The 20,604-nt window shown below is 42.4% G+C and overlaps 1 protein-coding gene across 1 annotated transcript in view; it reads left to right on the top strand.

Moving 5' to 3' along the window:
- Positions 1 to 20,604, top strand: part of ATXN10 (ataxin 10) — a 138,144-nt gene that overhangs the window by 54,716 nt on the left and 62,824 nt on the right. Inside the window, exons 7-9 of the mRNA XM_070371444.1 lie at positions 522 to 687; positions 5,962 to 6,070; positions 8,246 to 8,415. Coding sequence (XP_070227545.1) covers positions 522 to 687; positions 5,962 to 6,070; positions 8,246 to 8,415 — 445 coding nt within the window. The remainder of the gene's footprint in view (positions 1 to 521; positions 688 to 5,961; positions 6,071 to 8,245; positions 8,416 to 20,604) is intronic.

Here is a 20,604-nt window from a genome sequence, read left to right as displayed (position 1 = left end):
AGAAGGGGACAACAGAGGATGAGATGGCTGGTTGGCATCACCGACTCGATGGACATGAGTTTGGGTAAACTCCAAGAGTTGGTGATGGACAGAGAGGCCTGGCGTCCTGTGATTCATGGGGTCGCAAAGAGTCGGACACGACTGAGCGACTGAACTGAACTGAACTGAACTGAAAGTAGTGAATAAAAGTTAGCCCACTTCACTTTGCCCTTGTCACAGTAGGTGATGTATAACTTACCTTGACAGCATTATTAAAATGTGGAATTTTATTTCACAGCTCAAAGTAATGGATATAACAAGATGCTTATTTCTGTAGCTTAGTCACAACAAAGAAACCAAGATTTTGAAAAATAGGTAATTGATGAATTGTATTCACAAAAAATATGTTTTCCCTAAGTAGACATTAGAAATAAGTTAGGAATTTCAAAATAAAAGTACTCTCTTAAAATGGTCTCTATAAATATTTTTAGTATTCTACAATTTCAGTATTACATATTCATGTAAGCATCTCTGTTTTACAGGGTTACATTGTTGGATCTTATGATCGCCAAAATAGTGGGCGACGAGCCACTGACCAAGGATGACGCCCCTGTGTTTTTGAGCCATGCTGAGTTGATCGCAAGCACTTTTGTGGATCAGTGCAAGATTGTGCTGAAACTGACCTCCGAACAGCACACCGATGATGAGGTGAGTGAACAGAGAGGTTTTCTGACTCAGCCAGGTCCTTGGTGACAAAAACTTTAAGTATTATTTAAGTAACGTACCTGCTGGGGACTGAATGTTTGTGGCTGGACCTCCTCTGAAGTTCCTGGTCAGAACCTGGTGCCCAGGGTGATGGTGGCAGGAGGAGGGCCTTTGGGAGGCAGTTGGGTCATGAGGGCCTCACGGATGAGGTTGTAGAAGATACCCCAAAAAGTGTCCGTGCCCCTTCCATTACATAAGGCCACAGCGAGAAGTCGGCCCTCTGCAGCCCTGAAGAGGGCCCTCCCAAACCCAGCCGGGCTGACACCGTGATCTTGAACTTCCAGCTTCCGGAACTGAGAGAAATAAATGTTGTTTATGAGCTACCCTGTCTGGTATTTTGTTACAGCTGCCCAAGCTGAGACAGTATTCTTATTTTAGAACAGTTATGAAAATACAAATTAGTGAAAGCAGTGCCCTTATTCTTACCATCTTGAGTTAATGACTTAAGAAGCTGTAATTAATGTATCTTCTAGGCAGTCAACACCAAATATGTGCACGCTTGCACACACACACACAGGTGTTCATAGAGAGATCATTTTACGCTGCCTGTTTGTAAGTTCCTGTTTTTCCTTCTCCTGAGTGTGAAAAAGCTGCATGAGGGCAGAGGTTTGGATGGTAATGTTCCTAGAACCATGCACAGAGGAGGCACTTAGCGCATGCCTGCTGAATGCATAAATAAAGCATGCGTAATGAATGTCGTAAAATGCCGGTAGAGCGTTCTGTGTAAAGGCTTTGTCATAGTTGGACATTTGAGTTGTCCTTACTTCTGTTTATTACAATCAGTGCTGTCGTCCATTTGCTGTCTCTGGATGGGAAGGTGGGCAGGTGGACCCCAACCCACAGCATTGCCTTGAGAGCTGTGTATGGGGTTGTGCGCCTGTTCACTCCCATAGTAACTTGCCCCTTCTGCCGTGCAAGTGCATTTCCTTCTTTGTGAAAATACCTTTTTCAAAGCTGCTTCGCTGTGGACTTGCTGTGCTGTGTCACACAGGCCGTGTTGGGCCTCGCTGATAAAGTCAGTTTCTTACTCTCCGTCTGTGATAGAAGAGAGCAAAGTCTTACTCTTGGGCTGCTTTCCTTTCTGGAGAAAGATTTGCCCCAGTTTCCAGCAGGAGGAGCAGTGAGCTATGCTTCAAGGAACTTTTAAAAATGAATTTTCCAGGAGACAGAAAATGAAGTAAAACTTAGTACTTGTTACATCACAGCTTTAAACTTTTTCAAGGCACAAACATTTACAATATAGATATCAATATTGTAATAAGACATTACCTAATGTTTAGGAAAAGCTGTATCTTTCATACTTTTTTCTTTAACAGTGGGAGGAATTATTACGTATTAATAGCTAGAAAATTGTAGTTTTTTTGGGAAAGCCCAAATAGTCCACTTTTTGAAAATCCATTGATCTATACACTCAAATTGCCAGCATGCGTTGGATCATAGAAAAAGCAAGAGAATTCCAGAAAAACATCTACTTCTGCTTTATTGACTACACTAAAGCCTTTGACTATATGGATCAAAAGGAACTCTGGAAAATTCTTCAAGAGATGGGAATACCAGACCACCTTGTCTGACTCCTGAGAAATCTGTATACAGGTCAAGAAGCAACAGTTAGAACCAGACATGGAACAACGAACTAGTTCCAAACTGGGAAAGGAGTACATCAAGGCTGTGTGTTGTCATCCTGCTTATTTAACTTATATGTGGAGTACATCATGCGAAGTGCTGGGCTGGATGAAGCACAAGCTGGAATCAAGATTGCCAGGAGAAACAGCAATAACCTCAGATATGCAGATGATGCCACCCTTAGGACAGAAAGCAAAGAATAACTAAAGAGCCTCTTGTGAAAGAGGAGAACGAAAAAGCTGGCCTAAAATTCAGCATTCAAAAAACGAAGATCATGGCATCCGGTCTCATCACTTCATGGCAAACAGATGGGGAAACAGTGAGAGACTTTCTTTTCTTGGGCTCCAGAATCACTGCAGATGGTGACTGCAGCCATGAAATTAAAAGACGCTTACTCCTTGGAAGGAAAGTTATGATCAACCTAGATAGCATATTCAAAAGCAGAGACATTATTTTGCCAACAAAGGTTCATCTAGTCAAGGCTATGATTTTCCTGTGGTCATGTATGGATGTGAGAGTTGGTCTGTGAAGAAGGCTGAGCCGAAGAATTGATGCTTTTGAACTGTGGTGTTGGAGAAGACTCTTGTGAGAGTCCCTTGGAATGCAAGGAGATCCAACCAGTCCATTCTGAAGGAGATCAGCCCTGGAATTTCTTTGGAAGGAATGATGCTAAAGCTGAAACTCCAGTAATTTGGCCACTTCATGCGAAGAGTTGACTCATTGGAAAAGACTCTGATGCTGGGAGGGATTGGGGGCAAGAGGAGAAGGGGACGACAGAGGATGAGATGGCTGGATGGCATCACTGACTCGATGGACGTGAGTCTGGGTGAACTCTGGGAGTTGGTGATGGACAGGGAGGCCTGGCGTGCTGCGATTCATGGGGTCGCAGAGTCGGACACGACTGAGCGACTGATCTGATCTGATCTGAGGGTTTATTTCTTTGTAAGAAGTGCAGCGTAGATTCAAATGAGTTGCTTGTGTCTTGTAACTCTCCAAGATTATATACTCTTTGGTAAAAGACAGCTGGGTTTGAACCTGGATTTCTTCTATTTCTGGTGTGTGATCTTGGAAGTTACCTATCTTCTCTGTGCCCCAGTTTCTTTACCTGTAAAATGAGTTGTATTTTCATATAAGCACTTGGTATACTGATTGGTACCTAGCTAATATTCCCTAAATGTTATCTGATAATTACAGTATCAGTACCATTTGTTGAATAATCTCATCCTTTCTACTAATTTTAATGCCACCCAAATCATGTTAAATTTTTAATATGCTTTTGCATCCATTTCTGTATTTCTGACCTTTTACAGTGGAAAGCGGTAAGCTACTAACCACTGTTAAAGAATTCAGAGCCACGTGTTTATGTGTGATAAAGGAATGCTGAAATGAACTTACAAAAAGATGCAGAAACTGGTCAATGAACAAGGCAGTGATTAATTGCATTCCAGCCAGGCAGAAGTAATCTGCGTTTCTGTAGACAAGAAGACTTGGCATTATTGTCAGTTTTCTGCAACTGACAGTGTTGTAAAATAGCTCAGAGACACCGAATGGTAGTGAACCCAGACGATCTAGAAGACAATCTGTTTTTTCTTTTACTCATTTCAAAATTGTATTCCTTTGCTTTGCCTACATCTTTTTTCCCCCTACTAGTGCCTGAGTTAATATACATAGTTTTATAATATTTATAAATATTGGAATGGCATCTCACTTATTTCTGTTGTTTTTTTTAAGGGAATTTTTTTTTCCTGGCTGTTACTTCATTATTAGTTTCCAAATGCTCGTTAGAAGCATTTCATTAATGAAAGCATTCTGATGATTAAGGTTGGAAATTTGTTAGGTGAGGATAGATTAATTTTCTTTTGGGTTTATTTCAGATAATAATATAGAAATGAGGAGTTGACACTTTCAGATCATCTCTTCCCACCCCCTAATTTTGAATCTTTTTATCATGAAAAATATCAAACCATAGACTAAGAGAAAAAATGTCGTTAAACCCCATCACCCAGGTCCAGAACTTATCAGTTCCTCACAGCTCTTGTTTCATCCTCAGTCCTACCCATTCTTACGCTGGATGCCCCAGATCCACATAGGGTCCCACATAGTTCATCAGTTAACCTTTTATACATGTGTCTGAAAGATAAGGAGACTTTATATTAATACATGAGTGAAATACAAGTAACACATCCGGAAACTTAAAAAATTTAAATATCAGCTGTTCCCCATTGTCTAATATTTTTTTTTTCAAGCTTATTTCTTTGAATCAGGATATAAGTAAGAGCCATACATTACAATTTGTTGCTGTGTCTTAAATCTCCTTTAAATAGCCTTCTAGAGCTGGTTTTTTGAATTTGTACAAAGATGATTAGTTGTTTAGTTTTGCTTTTAATCATTTTGAAGTCACGGCTTACAAACCGTTGGATTTGTTTTCAGTTTTAGCAGTGATTCTTCCTGATGGTCTCCTGTGCTAACCAGGGGAGCCTCTTCCAGTTGCTTCTGATTTCTTCCGACATGACCGAGGAGTTTCTTGATAGCTGCCTTGCTCTCTGGTAGGACAGGGTGTCCAGGGCAACTTCATATGTGCTCTGTCCTGACCTACAGCCAGGCAGCCATTTCTTGAAGGAGAAGTGGTGTCTAAAGATGCCAGTCTGGGCAGCTACTCATTTAATAAAAGAGGATACTGGCAGCAGCTTCTCATTTAACAAAAGAGGATGCCAGTGCCGTGCTAATAAGTTGATAGGTTTGCTCAAGTCTTTTAAACAGACTTAGCATCTGGATATTTTCTCCTAACTTTTGAACTAGCACATGAAAGCTGTTAAAGATATCAAAAATGTGTGTTTCTTGCTATATCAGACTTCAGAATACTATATTAAAATATACTCTACTAATTGGAGAATAATAAATACACATTTAGAAGTTTTAAAAGGAAGTAACTTGTTTTTTCTTTTGAAGAATGTTATCTGAGATAATAAAGTTGCATTTGAAAATTAGACTACCTGATGCCGTGCAGTGGTAGTTTCTTGATCATGGAGTTTATTTGATACAAATTATTTAATAGTTATGTGAACATTTTCAAATAATATTATCTTTTCCAACTGTTAAGGTAGCATGTAGGTTTGTGTTTACCCAGAAAGAATCCAGGTTCCTGCAGTCATAGCTCTTTCAACCACAGCATTTCACAGGATTCCTGTGGACAAGAAATCAGTGTATTTCATGGGTTACTCAGTAGAACTTGCTTGCTGGGAATTCTTTAAAAAGAAAGTATTTGCATAAGTGTTATGTACGTAGCTAGTCATTTTGAACATTTACTCCACTGCTGGAAGGTATTTTTGCTTGAATAAGAACTTTTCTGACTCTTTGTTCTAAGAAGCCACACAATCTTGCATTCTTGATGGCAGATCTGCTGTTAGTGAAAACGATGATTCCTGTAGGTATTTAGTACTTCTGTTTTGTCCTCGATCATTCTGGTTGTCTCTTTAGATGTGTCACAAGCAGTGTCTCTTGACTGTTTTTTGTAACATTTTCTTCTCCTACAGTTATTTGTGACAGTCACATCACTTAGCTTGTCTTGAAAGTCATGTTTTCTTTTCTTTTTAGGAGGCACTGGCTACAATTAGACTTCTTGATGTCCTTTGTGAAATGACCGCTAATACTGACCTGCTCGGCTATCTGCAGGTTTTTCCTGGCTTGTTGGAGAGAGTGATTGGTGAGTGAAATATCACACATAGTGTTCTTTTGAATCAAAAAATCTTTGACTTGTCATACTATAGTATAAAGTTTAAACACAGGTCCTTAATGTTGAGTGTATTGGTCTTCTTTTAAGATTTTCTGGAATATTCTTGAAAGGACTCGTCGTGTTCCGGCAGCAGCTTTTGCCCCTTACGCCGTTTATCGCCTGCTCAGTGGGTGGGGACCCTCGTCCTCTTACGCGGGCGCCCAGAGTGGTGGCCCATCGGTAGCGCTTGTGACGGCGGTGGCGGGTGGGAGGGCTATGGGGAGACGGGCCTCAGGGACGACGGTGATTTCACGCTACTGTTGTTTCTCCAGTCTTGTTAGTGAACTTTCCCAGCTTCACTCAGGGAACTTGAAGACATTGCCTTACCCATAGTAATTACGTATTCCCTTCTTAAAGGAAATTGTTTTAAACGGGAAGCTATTGTTTGAAATATTATCATCTTTGCTAAAAAGCTGTGCGAAATAAGTTCAGTTATTTTGTAAGTAATAAGTAGTAAGTTCACTTACAACCTGTTGCTTGTGGTCAGCAATGCTTGTGGTTGCTGTTCACTGTTGGCTTTTTTTTTCCTTTATTAAGACAGTAAACTTATTCTGGAGACCCATCTTCCAAGAAAGATAAATTGGCGTCTAGATGGGTAGAAGAGTTAGCAGTGAACTTTAGAAGATGTTTAGAATCTCATATCAGCGTTTTATTTTGAATGCAGTGCTTTCAGTGGTAGTTAAAATAAGACATCACAAAACTGAGAAACTGAATTATTGCGGGAAAAGCATGCGTTTGGAGCCTGAGCAAACGTGGGTTGTCAGCCCAACTGCCAGCCCAATGTCTCTGAAACTGGTTTCTTCATTTTAAAGTCAGGAAAGTGACCTGCCTTTAATGACTTCATTGAGAGCGGTAAATGAGATAATGTGGAAACAGTTTATAAAACCTCTGGAAGATTGTCTACTTTACAGACTGCCTATAAGCATTTCATAGAGTATAATAGTATTAAGGTATTTCTTCTGAGTGTACCCAAAATAGATTAATAGAGAACTTTTGCTGCCTTCTGATTATCTGAACAATGGGAAAAAAAATATCAGCATGCTTCTTGATTTCTATCATATGGCTTGTTGCAGATAGGTACTGAAGCTTGGGGGCATCCATGGTGGCTTAAATGGTAAAGAATCTGCCTACAATGCAGGAGATGTAGGTTCAGTCCCTGGGTCGGGAAGATCCCCTGGAGGGAGAAATGGCAACCCACCCCAGTATTCTTGCCTGGGAAATCCCATGGACAGAGGAGCCTGGGGTGGCTGAGTTGGACACGACTGAAGTGACTTAGCACGCACTGCAGTTTGCACTTAAGTGACTGTAGTTATCACATGAGTGCCTTCATAAAGAAGTTGGATTTGGAAACCTTGTACTAGGAAAGATGGAAGAAAATTTTTAGCTGACTTTTCTGTGTGGATAAATAGAAAGTCCAGGTTGGGATAATCATTTTGGCTTATCACCCCCCAAGTCAGCGTTATGGTAAATTGTAAGGCAAACGCTGAAGAGCCTTCTAACCATTACTTTGATGAAAGCTTTCAGTATTCTGTGCGTGCATGTGTGCTAATTCCCTTCAGTCTTGTCTGACTCTTTGAGACCCCATGGACTATAGCCTGCCAGGATCCTTTGTCCATGGGATTCTCCAGGCAAGAATACTATACCTGTATTTTATATTAATCCATTAAAATAAATTATATTTATTTATGAGAATCTAGTACAAAATAAGGGATTCTTAAGAGTCCCTTGGACTGCAAGGAGATCCAGCCAGTCAATCCTAAAGGAAATAAGTCCAGAATATTCTTTGGAAGGACTGATGCTGAAGCTGAAACTCCAGTACTTTGGCCACCTGATGTGAAGAGCTGACTCATTGGAAAATAACCTGATGCTGGGAAAGATTGAAGGTGGGAGGAGAAGGGGACGACAGAGGGTGAGATGGTTGGATGGCATCACCGACTCAATGGACATGAGTTTGAGTAAGCTCCGGGTGTTGGTGATCGACAGGGAAGCCTGGCATTCTGCAGTCCATGGGGTCACAAAAGAGTCGGACACAACTGAGCAACTGAACTGAACTGAGTACAAAACAAAAATTTTCCTGTGGAAAACAGTTTATCCTTTCTGTTGTAGACCTTCTACGCCTGATTCACGTGGCCGGCAATGATTCTACAAACATCTTCAGTGCCTGTGCTTCCATTAAAGCAGACGGTGACGTCTCCAGCGTGGCTGAGGGCTTCAAGTCTCACCTCATTCGCCTGATTGGGAATCTGTGCTACAAGAATAAAGATAACCAAGACAAGGTAAGGTTCTTAGTATGCTGTATACATATACCACTTTATTTAGAATATAGTATTTAGGATTTAGAATCTATTCGTTTTCTGGAAATGAAGCTTTGAAGTGCTTAGAGAGTAGCTTGAGGTATATGTATACGTGTGTGTTTCCGCAGTTTGACATAATGTGTCATATTTGTTTGTATTAGGGTTTCTATCTTTTGTAATTTTTGCATTATATTTGCTCTGTGTGTTTGAACCAGTCTCCTTTGTATTAAACAGTCAATGCTTGTCCTAAGCCTGTGTGTTTGAACATACTACTTATTATATGGAGCACGTGAGTGAAAAATAGAACCTAGTAATTTTCAAGCACATAGTAGACATTTAATAAACAGAATTTCTTTTGGACCATTATCTTAAGAAACAAGCAAATCTTAACTTACATCTGTGCCCTGCATTTATGCATCATAAGCATTTCTTCCAGATACTCTGGCGTGGACATAATGTTTAAGTGTAAATCTCTGAAAACTCAACAGACTGCCGCTGGAGACCTCTTTTGTGCTGAACAGCTGAGGGGTAATTGTATCGCTGATATGAGAGGATGATAAAAAGAGATAGCAGGAGGGCTGGCCGGCGTGCTTCCCTTTGAACAGCCTGCCTGTGTCTTTCCAGAGTTTTGCTTTTGTTTGGTGGCATTTGTTTTGCTCTGTCAGATACTGAACATATGTGGGGCAGATTATGTTTTTCCAAGATGGCTGCAAAAATATCAATCATTCTGTATGTATTCCTGCAATGTGACTTTGCCACTTCCCTCTCAGAGGTTAGATTTATTTTTCCATCCTCTTGAATCTCGATGACTAAGGCCTGTGAGTGTTTTGAATTATAAATTATGGTGGGAGGGATCCAGTACCGCTTCTGGTCTAGCTCTTGACCGGTTGGGTAGATCCCATATCTAGCCTCTTAGAGGCCAGTCATCACATAAGAAGTGCAGATTCCCTGAGATTACCACGTCCACATGGAAAAGCCCACATGGAGGAGCATGAAATGCAGCGAGGAGAGAGAAGGGGGCTGGTGAACAAGCCCCGGGCAGCAGGCACAGACGTGAGAGGCTATCTTGGAACGTTTTATGTCATTGCCCAGTTTCTTTGTTCCAAGCGCAGTTCCTCAGTTGCCCAGCTGATGCATGAATCAGGGACAGACTGCCTGGCAAAGCCCTTTCTGAATTTGTGACCTATAGCATTGTGAGTAAAAGTAAAAGTTTTGGGGAAAAAATAAGTTGTGTAGGTTCTGCTTCTGTTAATGGCCCTGTAAGCTACTATTGGACTGATCCTCCTGCAAGTAGTAAACTCTGGACAAAAGACAGCAATGTGAAGACATTCCAGTTTGATATAGTTCGATTTTGGAGTCGAGATGACACTTGGATGAAGGGCACAACAGAGTGTGCCACGTGGGGCAGTTAAAACTCTGATAGAAAATCTATAGTTCTTTTAGCTGAAAGAGTCAAAGGACAGTTTGGAGCAGCCACAGCTTTTGGAAAGTGAAAGTGGAAATCCTGGAAAGAAGAAGGTAAGCCCTGCACACTGTGTACCAACCGCCCGAATCTCTGCCGGCGCCTGAATCCAAGACAGCGTCAGGCTCCAAGCAGCAAGCTGGGGATAAGATAATGACACTGAGATTTGAGCCGCCAACTTAAGAGTCTCAGTTTAAGTCCAACCAAGGTAATTACCTACTGAGACAAATAAGACACCAGTATTCTGTAGAGGAATATAATAGAACCTAGAGTGTTCCATACCATAGCATTCACAATGTCCAAGATAACTTACAACCCAAACTTACATGAAACACAGGAAGATATAACCCATTATCAAGACAAAAAAGATAGTGAAGATAGACTGTGTGATGACATAGATGTGGGTTTTAAAGCAGTTGTAACTCTGCACAAGGATGCAAAGGAAATCATGCTTTGAGTGAATGAGAAGATCGCTTTTCTCAGCAGCGAAATAGAAACTGTATAAAAGAACCAAACAGAAATCTTAGAACTGAAAAATACAGTGTCCAAATAAAATATAAAAATTTTACGAATGAAGTTAACAATTCAATAGAGAGGACAGAGGAAACAGTCAGTGACCTTGGAGACAGAGCAGCAGAAGTCATCCAGTCTAAAGAGCAGGGGAGAGAAAAGACTGGAAATGGAGTGGCCCTCCTCAGATGCTAAATCCCGGGGTAGTATGTTGCGCGTCATCGATAACTGGAATCATTCCTGCAGGACGTGGCGTGGACACGCTGGACAGTTTGCCCTTTTGTATACGCGCTTGCTGTTTCAGTGACTCATGTGTGAACAGGCACGAGTGGAAGACTACTAATCCACCCTCGGAAAATTACTGGGCTGGTTTTTATAAGAGAAAGTTGGTGGAGAATAAAACACTTTACCTTTTTAATGACCAAGACTGCCTTTCTTCAGGAGCACAAAAGAGGTGGTTTTCTTGTATTTAACTATTCTTTTGTTGCTAATTTGGATTGCCTTCTTAAAGGAACAAAATGTAGTAACCCTTAAAAGGCTTATGAAATAACTCACTGAGGTCGGATCAGATTGCAGCGTAAGTAAACACGGAGTGTGCCCCAGGGCTGCTCTGGAGAGGTCGTGGGACTCACAGGAAGTCAATGGTGTGTCCTCGTGTGCAGTTGCTGATAGCTCTGCTGACTTCTGAGCAAACACTCTCGAAGGTATGAAGGCGTTCGTTCTTTGAGCGTAAGAATGCCTCTGTTTCTCCTACGTTTTTTACCTACACCAACAAAAAGCTCAGCCTGAAAGCATTGCTTGTGGGATTTTGTTCTCCTTCCAAAGAAGCTATCACAGCATCACAACCGTGACTCACTGGGTGTTAGCCTTGCTCATTGATGCCACAGAGGGTGGAGTTCGTTTTGGAGAAACAGATGGTTCTAGAGCAGGTCCTTATCACCATGCTGTTGATTTTCGTTATAGCATCTGGATTGTCTCACTTTGCTGCAGCTCGGGGCCTAGAAGGACGTTTGGCTCTTTCTCCATGACTAAAGATATGTGTTGGGGGGATTTTATATCATCAAGCTTAATGAAGTTAATCCTTCACCCAGAGGGGAAACGGGGCTGATGGTTTGTCGAGTGTCTGCTCTGTCCAGCTTTGTGCTTATGAACATGTGTTACCCTCTTTCATCTTTGCATCAGTCCTGGAGTCAGGTTCTGCCAGCCACACTGCAGGGAGAGGCCACCAGTTAGTGATCTGCAGAGTCCAGAGCAGAGTGTAGGTTTGTCTGCGAGCCTGGGCCTGTGCTCTCTCCCCTCTACTATGGAGCTTCTCGTCTGGAAGCTTTCCAGGGGTTTGGGGAAGATGTCTTAAATAGACTTCCTGAGTGACCTGGGACCGTAGATGCTGGAGGGTAAGCAGGCTCCTTGGGTCCGAAGTCGGCCACCCTTTTGCAGCTCACGTCTCTGTCTCTGAGTCATCCATTCATCAATTGTGGGTGGCCCTAGCCTTGGGGACCCTTAGATGGATAAGGCAGACCAGCATCTCTCCCTGTGCAGCTTCCCCCTTGGAGCACTGAGGGACCACCCTTCCTTGTTGAACCAGAATCCCAGAGTTATTGGCACATATTTCCTGCAATCTTCGTGCACTACTGATTGTTCTGAGGTTTGGTCAGAAGTCATTTAAGCCCAGCTAGGTCTCTGCTTATCTGTGTAACTTCATTCATTGCATTGAGTGTGGTGCCCACCTGTGGATGGCTTCCCCTGTGATTAGTTATGTGACCCTTTCTCTGTTACAAAGGTCATTCCTCTGCATTAGTTCTTTGGAACGTTTTGACATGTCTCTGGCAAGGCTGAAAAGATATTGTCATTTTCTGAATGAAGAAACCGAGGCTTAGAGGGACTAGATGTGGTTTAATTCAGCTGGCATGTGTGGAATGGACACTGCTATATGCTGCATGATCCCCTTAGTAGGGAGGCGTGCAGGGGTGCCCAAGCTCCAGCCAGAGTCCCTGATTTGAGGGGGAGGGCACAGTGGGGGAGGAGCAGCCCTCTGTAAACTCAGATGAGAGCTGGCCTGTGCCATAGTAACAGGGAGGGTGGTAATCTTTTCCATTTGTGTCCATGGGCAGTTTTTAGGAGGGGCAGGCTGCCTGGTCTGCAGTTGAAAATGTGCTCAGAAATTTATCTTCCCCGATTTTCTGTGCGTCTTAGCTCTGTACACATGAGGAATTTCTAGATTTCCCTTTCCCTTTTCATCGTAGGGAAATGTTCTTATGTACAACGCCTAGTGTATTGTCGAGTGTCTGCTTTGTCCAGCTTTGTGCTTATGAACATGTGTTACCCTCTGTGATCTTTGCATCAGTCCTGGAGTCAGGTTCTTGCCTTGTGTTTTGTGCTCAGCTCACATGGTGTGTCCTGCCACCTCTGTGGTGGTTCGTTCACTTGTAGACCTTTGTGGACCTGAAATGGAGATTGTATTTTGGTTTCTATTGTGAGAAGCACATGGGTATTAATGCTGCAAACATGACGAAAGCACTCTCCGGCTTCTTCTTTGTTAGAATAAGGAATGTTGGGTTTAGTTTGTTGCTTCCTCATTCTTCTTCTCTTCGCTGTTGTCATGAACTCTTTAAGTGGATGCTCATTATTGAATAGAAGAAAGACCGAACACAGTGTTTGTTCTTTTCATAAAGCTGAATGCATTCTTCACAATGGATGAGCAGGTGATCCAGTTTCTCTACCTTCTCCCCGACACTGCCGCCCCCCACCCCAAGAAATCATAGTGACTGAGGTGGGCCATCCACTGTTGTGGCTGAATTCATTGTGCTGAAGATTTTGTGGAAATGCTGTTCAGTGTCTTCTCTTCCCCCTTCTGCTCCCGACTGAAAGATTGCTAGCTTTCACACATACGTTTGATCCCATGTGTTCAAACATATGCACCCATAAAGCTTTCATTACAGGCATGACTTCAGTTTAAAAATAAGTCCGGTGTATATGAGAAGGTTCACTGTGTAAAACTCTTTGGCCACTTGTCTGTTGTGAAGGCAGGTTTCATTTCTATATCTTCGTGATGCATTTCCCAGTAAATGTTTTACCCACTGTGTGACCCCCAGCATCTAAATTGTACCTGCCACATACAAGCATTCAGTAAATGTGTCTTGAATGAGAATTTATTTTAAAACATCTGTCAAGTGTCCACTACATACTGAGCACAGTTGTTGATGCTGAAGATATAAAGCAAGTAAGACACACTCTTCCTCTTCAAGGAACCTACATTTTACTGTAAAATTTCCTGACAGTGTTTGCAAACAAAGGCAGTTAAAATAACTTTTTCAAACAAAAATGAATATTCCGCTAAATGCTGGCTTTTGTAATTATTTGTAGTTTGCCTTATTTTTATTTGATTTATCCATAGCCACATTTTAGACTGTAAGGACATGTGTTAATATATAGCATAAAATATTTGCCAGTTGTTACAAATTTTAATTCAAAGTTTAAGCTTTATAGCTCTGATTGCACTTTTTTCATAAAGTTTTAGACTAAATAATGATTGTTAAACATTCATAAGAGGATTATTTTTACGTCCCTTTTTTGAGGGGGAGGAGTACCTTTCACATCCATATGGGAGGAACCACAAACAGGCAAACCATTATATCCTTTTTCAAAATGATTTCTTTCTATTTGAAATGTTCTTAAGCAGCATATTTGCCTGTTAAATCATGAAACTTAAAAATCTGTTGCTCTTCCCTAATTACTTTCTAGGGCGTTGCTCTTAGCGGGGGTCAGTCCGTGTTTTGTACAGCATTACTGGCTGACTTACTAGTTACCCCGACAACTGACAGAGTCATTTATTTGTCACAGTTGCAGAGAAAACACCACTGACAGGCGTGTGCTAGTGCTCTCCTCTGTGCTGCTCTCAGTGGGTTTGGGGATTCCCAGGTGGTTCAGGGGCAGAGAATCTGCCTGCTGGTGCAGGAGACGTGGATTCGATCCCTGGGTTGGGAGGATCCTCTGAAGGAGGAAATGGCAGCCCACACCAGTATTCTTGCCTGGAGAATCCTGTGGACAGAGGAGCCTGGCAGGCAGCTGTCCATGGGGTCACAGAGTTGGACACGACTGAGCATGCCCGCGTGCAGGTCAGGTGGGTTTGGGTGGCAGTGCCTTTGATGCTCATTCCTTATGCAGGCAGGCATCTGCCTTCTTGGCCTGTGCTCGCCCTGTGTGGATGTCCCAGCCTGCACTCATCCCACTGACCTTAATTTAGCCCTCAGAACTGAGGGTCACAGGATGCTTTCTCTGCAAAACCATCTGAGTTCAGTGCAGGAAAGCTTTCTACTCTGTGCTCGCCTCTCTGCCTTGTCTGTCTGCTCCTTGTTACTGTCATTTCGTCACTCAGTCATGTCCGGTTCTTTGTGACCCCGTGGACTGCAACAGGGCAGGCTTCCCTGTCCTTCACCATCTCCCAGAGCTTGCTCAAATTTATGTCCATTGAGTCAGTGATGCCATCCAACCATCTCATCCTCTGTCGTCCCCTTCTCCTCCTTGCCTTCATCTTTCCCAGCAGTGATAACCTCTGGCTTTTTAATACGCTGTCTAGGTTTGTCATAGCTTTTCTTCCAAGGAGCAAGCATCTTTTAATGTCATGGCTGCAGTCACTGTCCACAGTGATGTGGGAGCCCAAGAAAAGAAAATCTGTCACTGTGTTCCACTCTCCCCCATCTATTTGCCATGTAGTGATGGGACTGTGATCTTAGTTTTTGAATGTTGAGTTTTAAGGCAGCTCTTTCACTCTCCTCTTTCACTCTCATCAAGAGGCTGTTTAGCTCCTGTTCGTTTTCTGCTATTAGAGTGGTATCATCTGCATATCTGAGGTTGTTATTTCTCCCAGCAATCTTTATTCCAGCTTGTGTTTCATCCAACCCGGCATTTCTCATGATGTACTCTGCATATGAGTTAAATAAGCAAGATGACAGTATATAGCCTTGGCATAGTGCTTTCCCAACTTGGAACCAGTCCGTTGTTCCATGTCTGGTTCTAACTGTTGCTTCTTGACCTGCATACAAGTTTCTCAGGAGGCAGGTAAGATGGTCTGGTATTCCCAACTCTTAAAGAGTTTTCCACAGTTTGTTGTGATGCACACAATCAAAGGCTTTAGCATAGTCAGTGAAGCAGAAGTAGATGTTTTTCTGGAATTCCCTTGCTTTTTCTGTGATCCAGCGGATCTTGGCAGTTTGATCTCCGGTTCCTCTGGTTTTTCTAGATGCAGCTTGCACCTCTGGAAGTTCTTGGTTCATGTGCTGCTAAAGCCCAGCTTGAAGCAATTTGAGCATAGCCCTGCCAGCACACGAAGTGAGCGCGGTTGTGCAGTAGTTTGAACACTCTTAAGCATCACCCAGCTCCCCTGCTCTCTACCCCCTGCCCCACCCCCCAGTTTCTGTACGTGAATGTAGCATCAGTGTTTCTAGCTGACATCGCAGCACTTGGGAGTTGTTTCTACTTAAGACTTCAGTGTGATGCACATACACTGGCCACCGGGCAGAACCATGACACACACAATTTGATCTGAGTATCACTCAGGTTTCACTTTAGCGAGTAAAAGCGATTTCTTCCTGGTCACCCACAGGCATCACCACCTTTCTTCGCTCCTCCCTTGAGGACTACTCCTTCATGAAACCCTTGCCCTAGATCTTCCTGGATGATAATGGTTAATCTGCCCTCTTTCCCAGGCACATATTTTTCTGCTTTCACAGGAAGCTTTAATACCATAACTCTATGCCTGACTAACTGGGGAATTCCAGGTAGGCTATTGAAAGTGTCCTGGCATTGAGTCCTCCTGGCGCTGGCTCTTCTCTCTTCCCTTGGCTTGTAACATTTGGCTCCATAAATATGAGTGATGTATCTAGGGAAACCTTACAACAGACAGAAAGCTTGGGATAGTGCGGAGAATCCAGACAAGGCTTAGAGAAGCCCACACGACCTCTTAATTTCACCACCTTTTAGCTGTACAGTATAAATTTGGACAAGTGACTTGACCTCTCTGAATCTCAGCTTCTTCACATGTAAGATGGAAACAGTCACACCTGCCTTAGGGGTTGGAAGGATTGAATGTGATCGCTTATGTGCAGAGCATTTGACAGTGTGTCTGGTGTCACTTAGCCACCTCCTCCTTCCGCCCACACCCGCCACCTCCAACCCCACCGTGAGTGAGTGGCTGTGGTTCGTGTCAGCGTCTCCCCACTGTGGTTATTGAAATAGACGTCTGAGCGCAGCATCTCACAGTATTTAAAGACCATTCCTTGCTCTTGCTTTGTTGTTGCTGGTTAGTTGCTCAGTCGTGTCCAACTCTCTGTGACCCCTTGGACTGTAGCCTGCCAGGCTCTTCTATCCATGGCATTTCTCAGGGAAGGATACTGGGGTGGTTTGCTGTCTCCTTCTCCAGGAGATCTTCCCAACCCAGGGATCAGGCTCACACCTCCTGCCTTGGCAGGTGGGTTCTCTACCACTGAGCTTTGGGACTTTGGGGAGGAAGCAGAGCGAAAGCAAAGCATGTGAATCTTTTTTTTTTTTCCCTCTTTAGTTTGACTACCAACCCTTTCTCAGTTGAATTCCCCTTTTGTTATTGTCGAGTAAAGAGCTGAAGGGTTTTCTGTGTGGATTCCAGAATTGGTTCTAGCTCAGTCCTGAGAGTGTTTTAAGGGACTTCTGAATTACAGGTTTATGGCCCATCTCAGTTAGACTGTGTTTTCCTCTGTCGGAAACTAGTTGCACAGAATCCCAGCTTATTGATTTGAAGATTGAATGTATAGACAAGAGCTGGCTTGCTTAGAATTCCACATCTTTTGTAATGTAATCCGAGTTCAAGAAATATGTCAAAATTCATAAATCAAACCGTCACCATTAGTTTCCTGAACTTATAGTTCCTGCTGCAGTAAATGAAATTAAAATTCCTAGCTAGAGGACACATACCATGGTTGAGTGTGTTGCAGCTGTCTGTATCTTGTAGAGTGATGAGCTCCTCTTCTGCAGAAAAGGTTTAACATTATTTCAAAGGAAGAGTCATGCTGAATACAGAAATACAGTGCAACTCACTGTTGTCTGTTTCATACTAACCAGGCTCCAGCCCATGCCAGGCTCTTCCATGCTGTGCTTTCTCCTCTGGTTCCCACCGTTGTCTTCCTCAGAGACTAAGCTCCTTTGCAGGCAGGACACACCCAGTCTGGTTTAACACCTGGCATACCACCGAACTGCAGTGTGAGGAGCAGTGAGCAGAGGGTGAGAGCCCTGTTTTACTGGTTGGTCAGACCTTGGGTGGTTGAGTTACTTGGAGCAGTAGTAACAGGCTGACCTCTGACCTCCAGACCCAAACTCTGCTGTGCTCCACCACGTCCACATTTGCTGGAGAAAGAGACACTTGAAATCCCGGACCAGCACGTAGAAGCCCTTAAGGAGGGCCGTGTTCTGTAAAGCAGCGCGCGGGGCTGACTTTTTCTTGGCAGTGATTGTATTTCTTAATTCCTGTTGAACTGTTAGTCCATAACTTCTTCAGACTAGTGTAGAAAACTGCATTTCAGGGATATGCATATTTCTCAGAAGCATCATTTACATGTTTCTTAACATACCAAAAGAAAGAGTGTAAAAGTCATTTCCCTGGGGTGGCTCAGCAGTTTGTAAAAGCCTGGTGGAAAATTCCGTTTTCTTTGCTAGGCCAGGTGGTCAGTTTCTAAACAATAAGGGTTTTAAATGGATTTGTGTTCAATAGTAAAAACCATTATTTTCAGTTTCCGAATTAAGAGGTATCTGAGACTTAGGTGAGGGGCAAAGCAGCTGCGTTCCTAGATAAAAATATGGAATATTGTAAAGATACTTGTTTTTAGACTCATTGTTTGTTAACTGTTCAGCCAATTACAGTCCCCTGAGGGGGGAACTCAGAATTTTGAGAAAACATGAAAATAATGGAGGAATTAACGGTATTAAAATATACTTTAAAGTTAAAATAACAGTACACAGAAATGTGTTGTTTAGTGGAAGCGCGCATAGAAGCAGACACCTGAGAAGTTACAAGAAGTGAGCATGTGACAAGGAAAGCCCAGAAACCCAGAGAGGAAAGAGAAGTTTAGTGTGAATATGAACCAGACATGATTGATTAACTAGTTGGAAAAAAATCCAACTTCACCCATAACAAACACCAGAATAAATCTGAAATTGATTAAAGTGTTAAAGATAGAACTGCAGACATAGATACTATTTAGTTGATTTTTTAGATTAAGCAAAGACATTTTATGGATTAGAAATAGTGAAGATTATTCTAGATTTCACTATAAGTAAATGAGACACTCTGGCTCAAACCAGCCTAAATAGGTTTAAACCTGCTGCTACTGCTGTTAAACCTGGGTTCTGCTAAATCATAGCTGGGTGACCCTGAGCAGAGTATTCAACCCCTTTGCAACTCTGTACTCATCTTATGGCAGAGCAGCTGTGAGGGGTAGATTAGATCATCTGTGTAAAACATCAGATAAGCGCTGCATCATGGTCAGCTGTATTTATGCGTATGCCGACTTCAGTATTGTAGATACTAGTAGAAACAGTCTACTTTTCCATCCATTGGGGCTGTTTTGGTCAGTTATGGTAATATGGTATACAGCTAATACAATCATGTTTTCAAAAAGCAGGTACCATGCTGGTATGGTGCTCGTGATATCCTGGTCAGTGGGAATTCGAAGTAGGATACAACATTATATCTCATGAGCACCTACTTTTTATGTTTCTGTGTCTGTTATATGTATATTTATGCAAACACATATATGCATGGCCAAATGACCCCAAAGAAACACACTACATTAATAGCAGTTATCTCTGGCTGGTAAAATTAAGGATTGGTTTCTTTTTCCCATATACTTTTCACAGTCCTCTCTCAAGAGCACTTGGCATTCATGCATGCTAAGTTGCTCAGTTGTGTCCGACTCATTGTGATTCTGTGAACTGTAGTCCATCAGGTTTGTCTGTCTGTGGGATTCTCCAGGCAAGGATACTTGAGTGGGTTGCCGTTTTCTCCTCCAGGGGATCTTCCCAACCCAGGGATCAAACCCACCTCTCTTAACGTCTCCTGTATTGGCAGATGGTCTTTACCACTCGTGCCACTTGGGAAGCCCACAGTCACATACAGTGTGCGTGACTCATCTTAATAAGAAGGAGAAAATACTATTAAGAAAGGAAACCGGCCTGAGTGTAGACTTCTGGTTCTCCTCTGTGACAAGTGTGTACTGAGTTCATTAGCCACCAAGGTTAATTTTTTCTTTGTTGTACTTCAGAGTAGGACACCATCCTGACCCCTCCAACTAAGGTCTGGAGGCTTTAATAATTGCAGTTTAAATTTATTCTTAGTGGAAAGATTTGAAAAAATAAAACATGAGCCTAGGATCTGGATGATTTTGCCAAAAAATAATAGCTGGGTTGGAGGTAGTGCATGGGGTGTGTGTAGCAAATAGAGAGGAGAGAAAATAATAAAGCTTATTTTTCCAAGGTGTGGGACGCTAAGAGGAATAGGAATTCAGATTCAGCCTTTATTGTCAGGACCTCTGATTTGGGTACATTAGCTTTTGCTGAGTGCATCAGTTTCCAGAATTTCTGTTACATATCTCCACTTAATAAAATCGAGTGCTTGTGATACTGTGATATTTCTTTGTATCTCCCCAGGCTTCATTTCTTTGGCTGAATGAGAAAAGTGCTCTTATTGCAAATGTTAGAGAGTTCTCGCCTTTTCTAAAAAAAAACATAATGGAGCTGTCTGTCACACATCTGAAACAGTTTTGATCTTTAGCATATTTCGTGGTTTTTTTTTTCCCCCTCCTGGCTGCAGTTGAAAATTAAGAGGATCAAAGTCACGTTCATATTAAAAGCCGTTTTTTTTTTTTTTTTTTTCAATACTTGAAGTCCCTATTGGACTGTTCACCTCTCCTGCTTTTAAAAGCCTATTGCTTATCTCGTCCTGATAGAATTTAATTTCAGACCTATCACATTCTAGTGGACCGAGAATGATATTTAGTCTCAAACTGTGGAATTTAGTTGAATTAGAATCTGTTGCTGTGTTGCCGTTAAGAGTAAAATCAGGAATAATTTTGACTCCAAATATGAACGAATGTGCTATTTGGCATCGCAAGAGCTTTTAGTTCAGTTCAACAAATCTGTGTCTGCCGTCTGCTGTGTGGCAGCAAGGACTGCAG

The sequence above is a fragment of the Bos mutus genome, chromosome 5, assembly GCF_027580195.1.
Source record: "Bos mutus isolate GX-2022 chromosome 5, NWIPB_WYAK_1.1, whole genome shotgun sequence".
NCBI lineage: Eukaryota > Metazoa > Chordata > Mammalia > Artiodactyla > Bovidae > Bos > Bos mutus.
The sequence above is the reverse complement of the archived record's forward strand: the minus strand, read 5'-3'. Positions and strand labels throughout refer to the sequence as shown.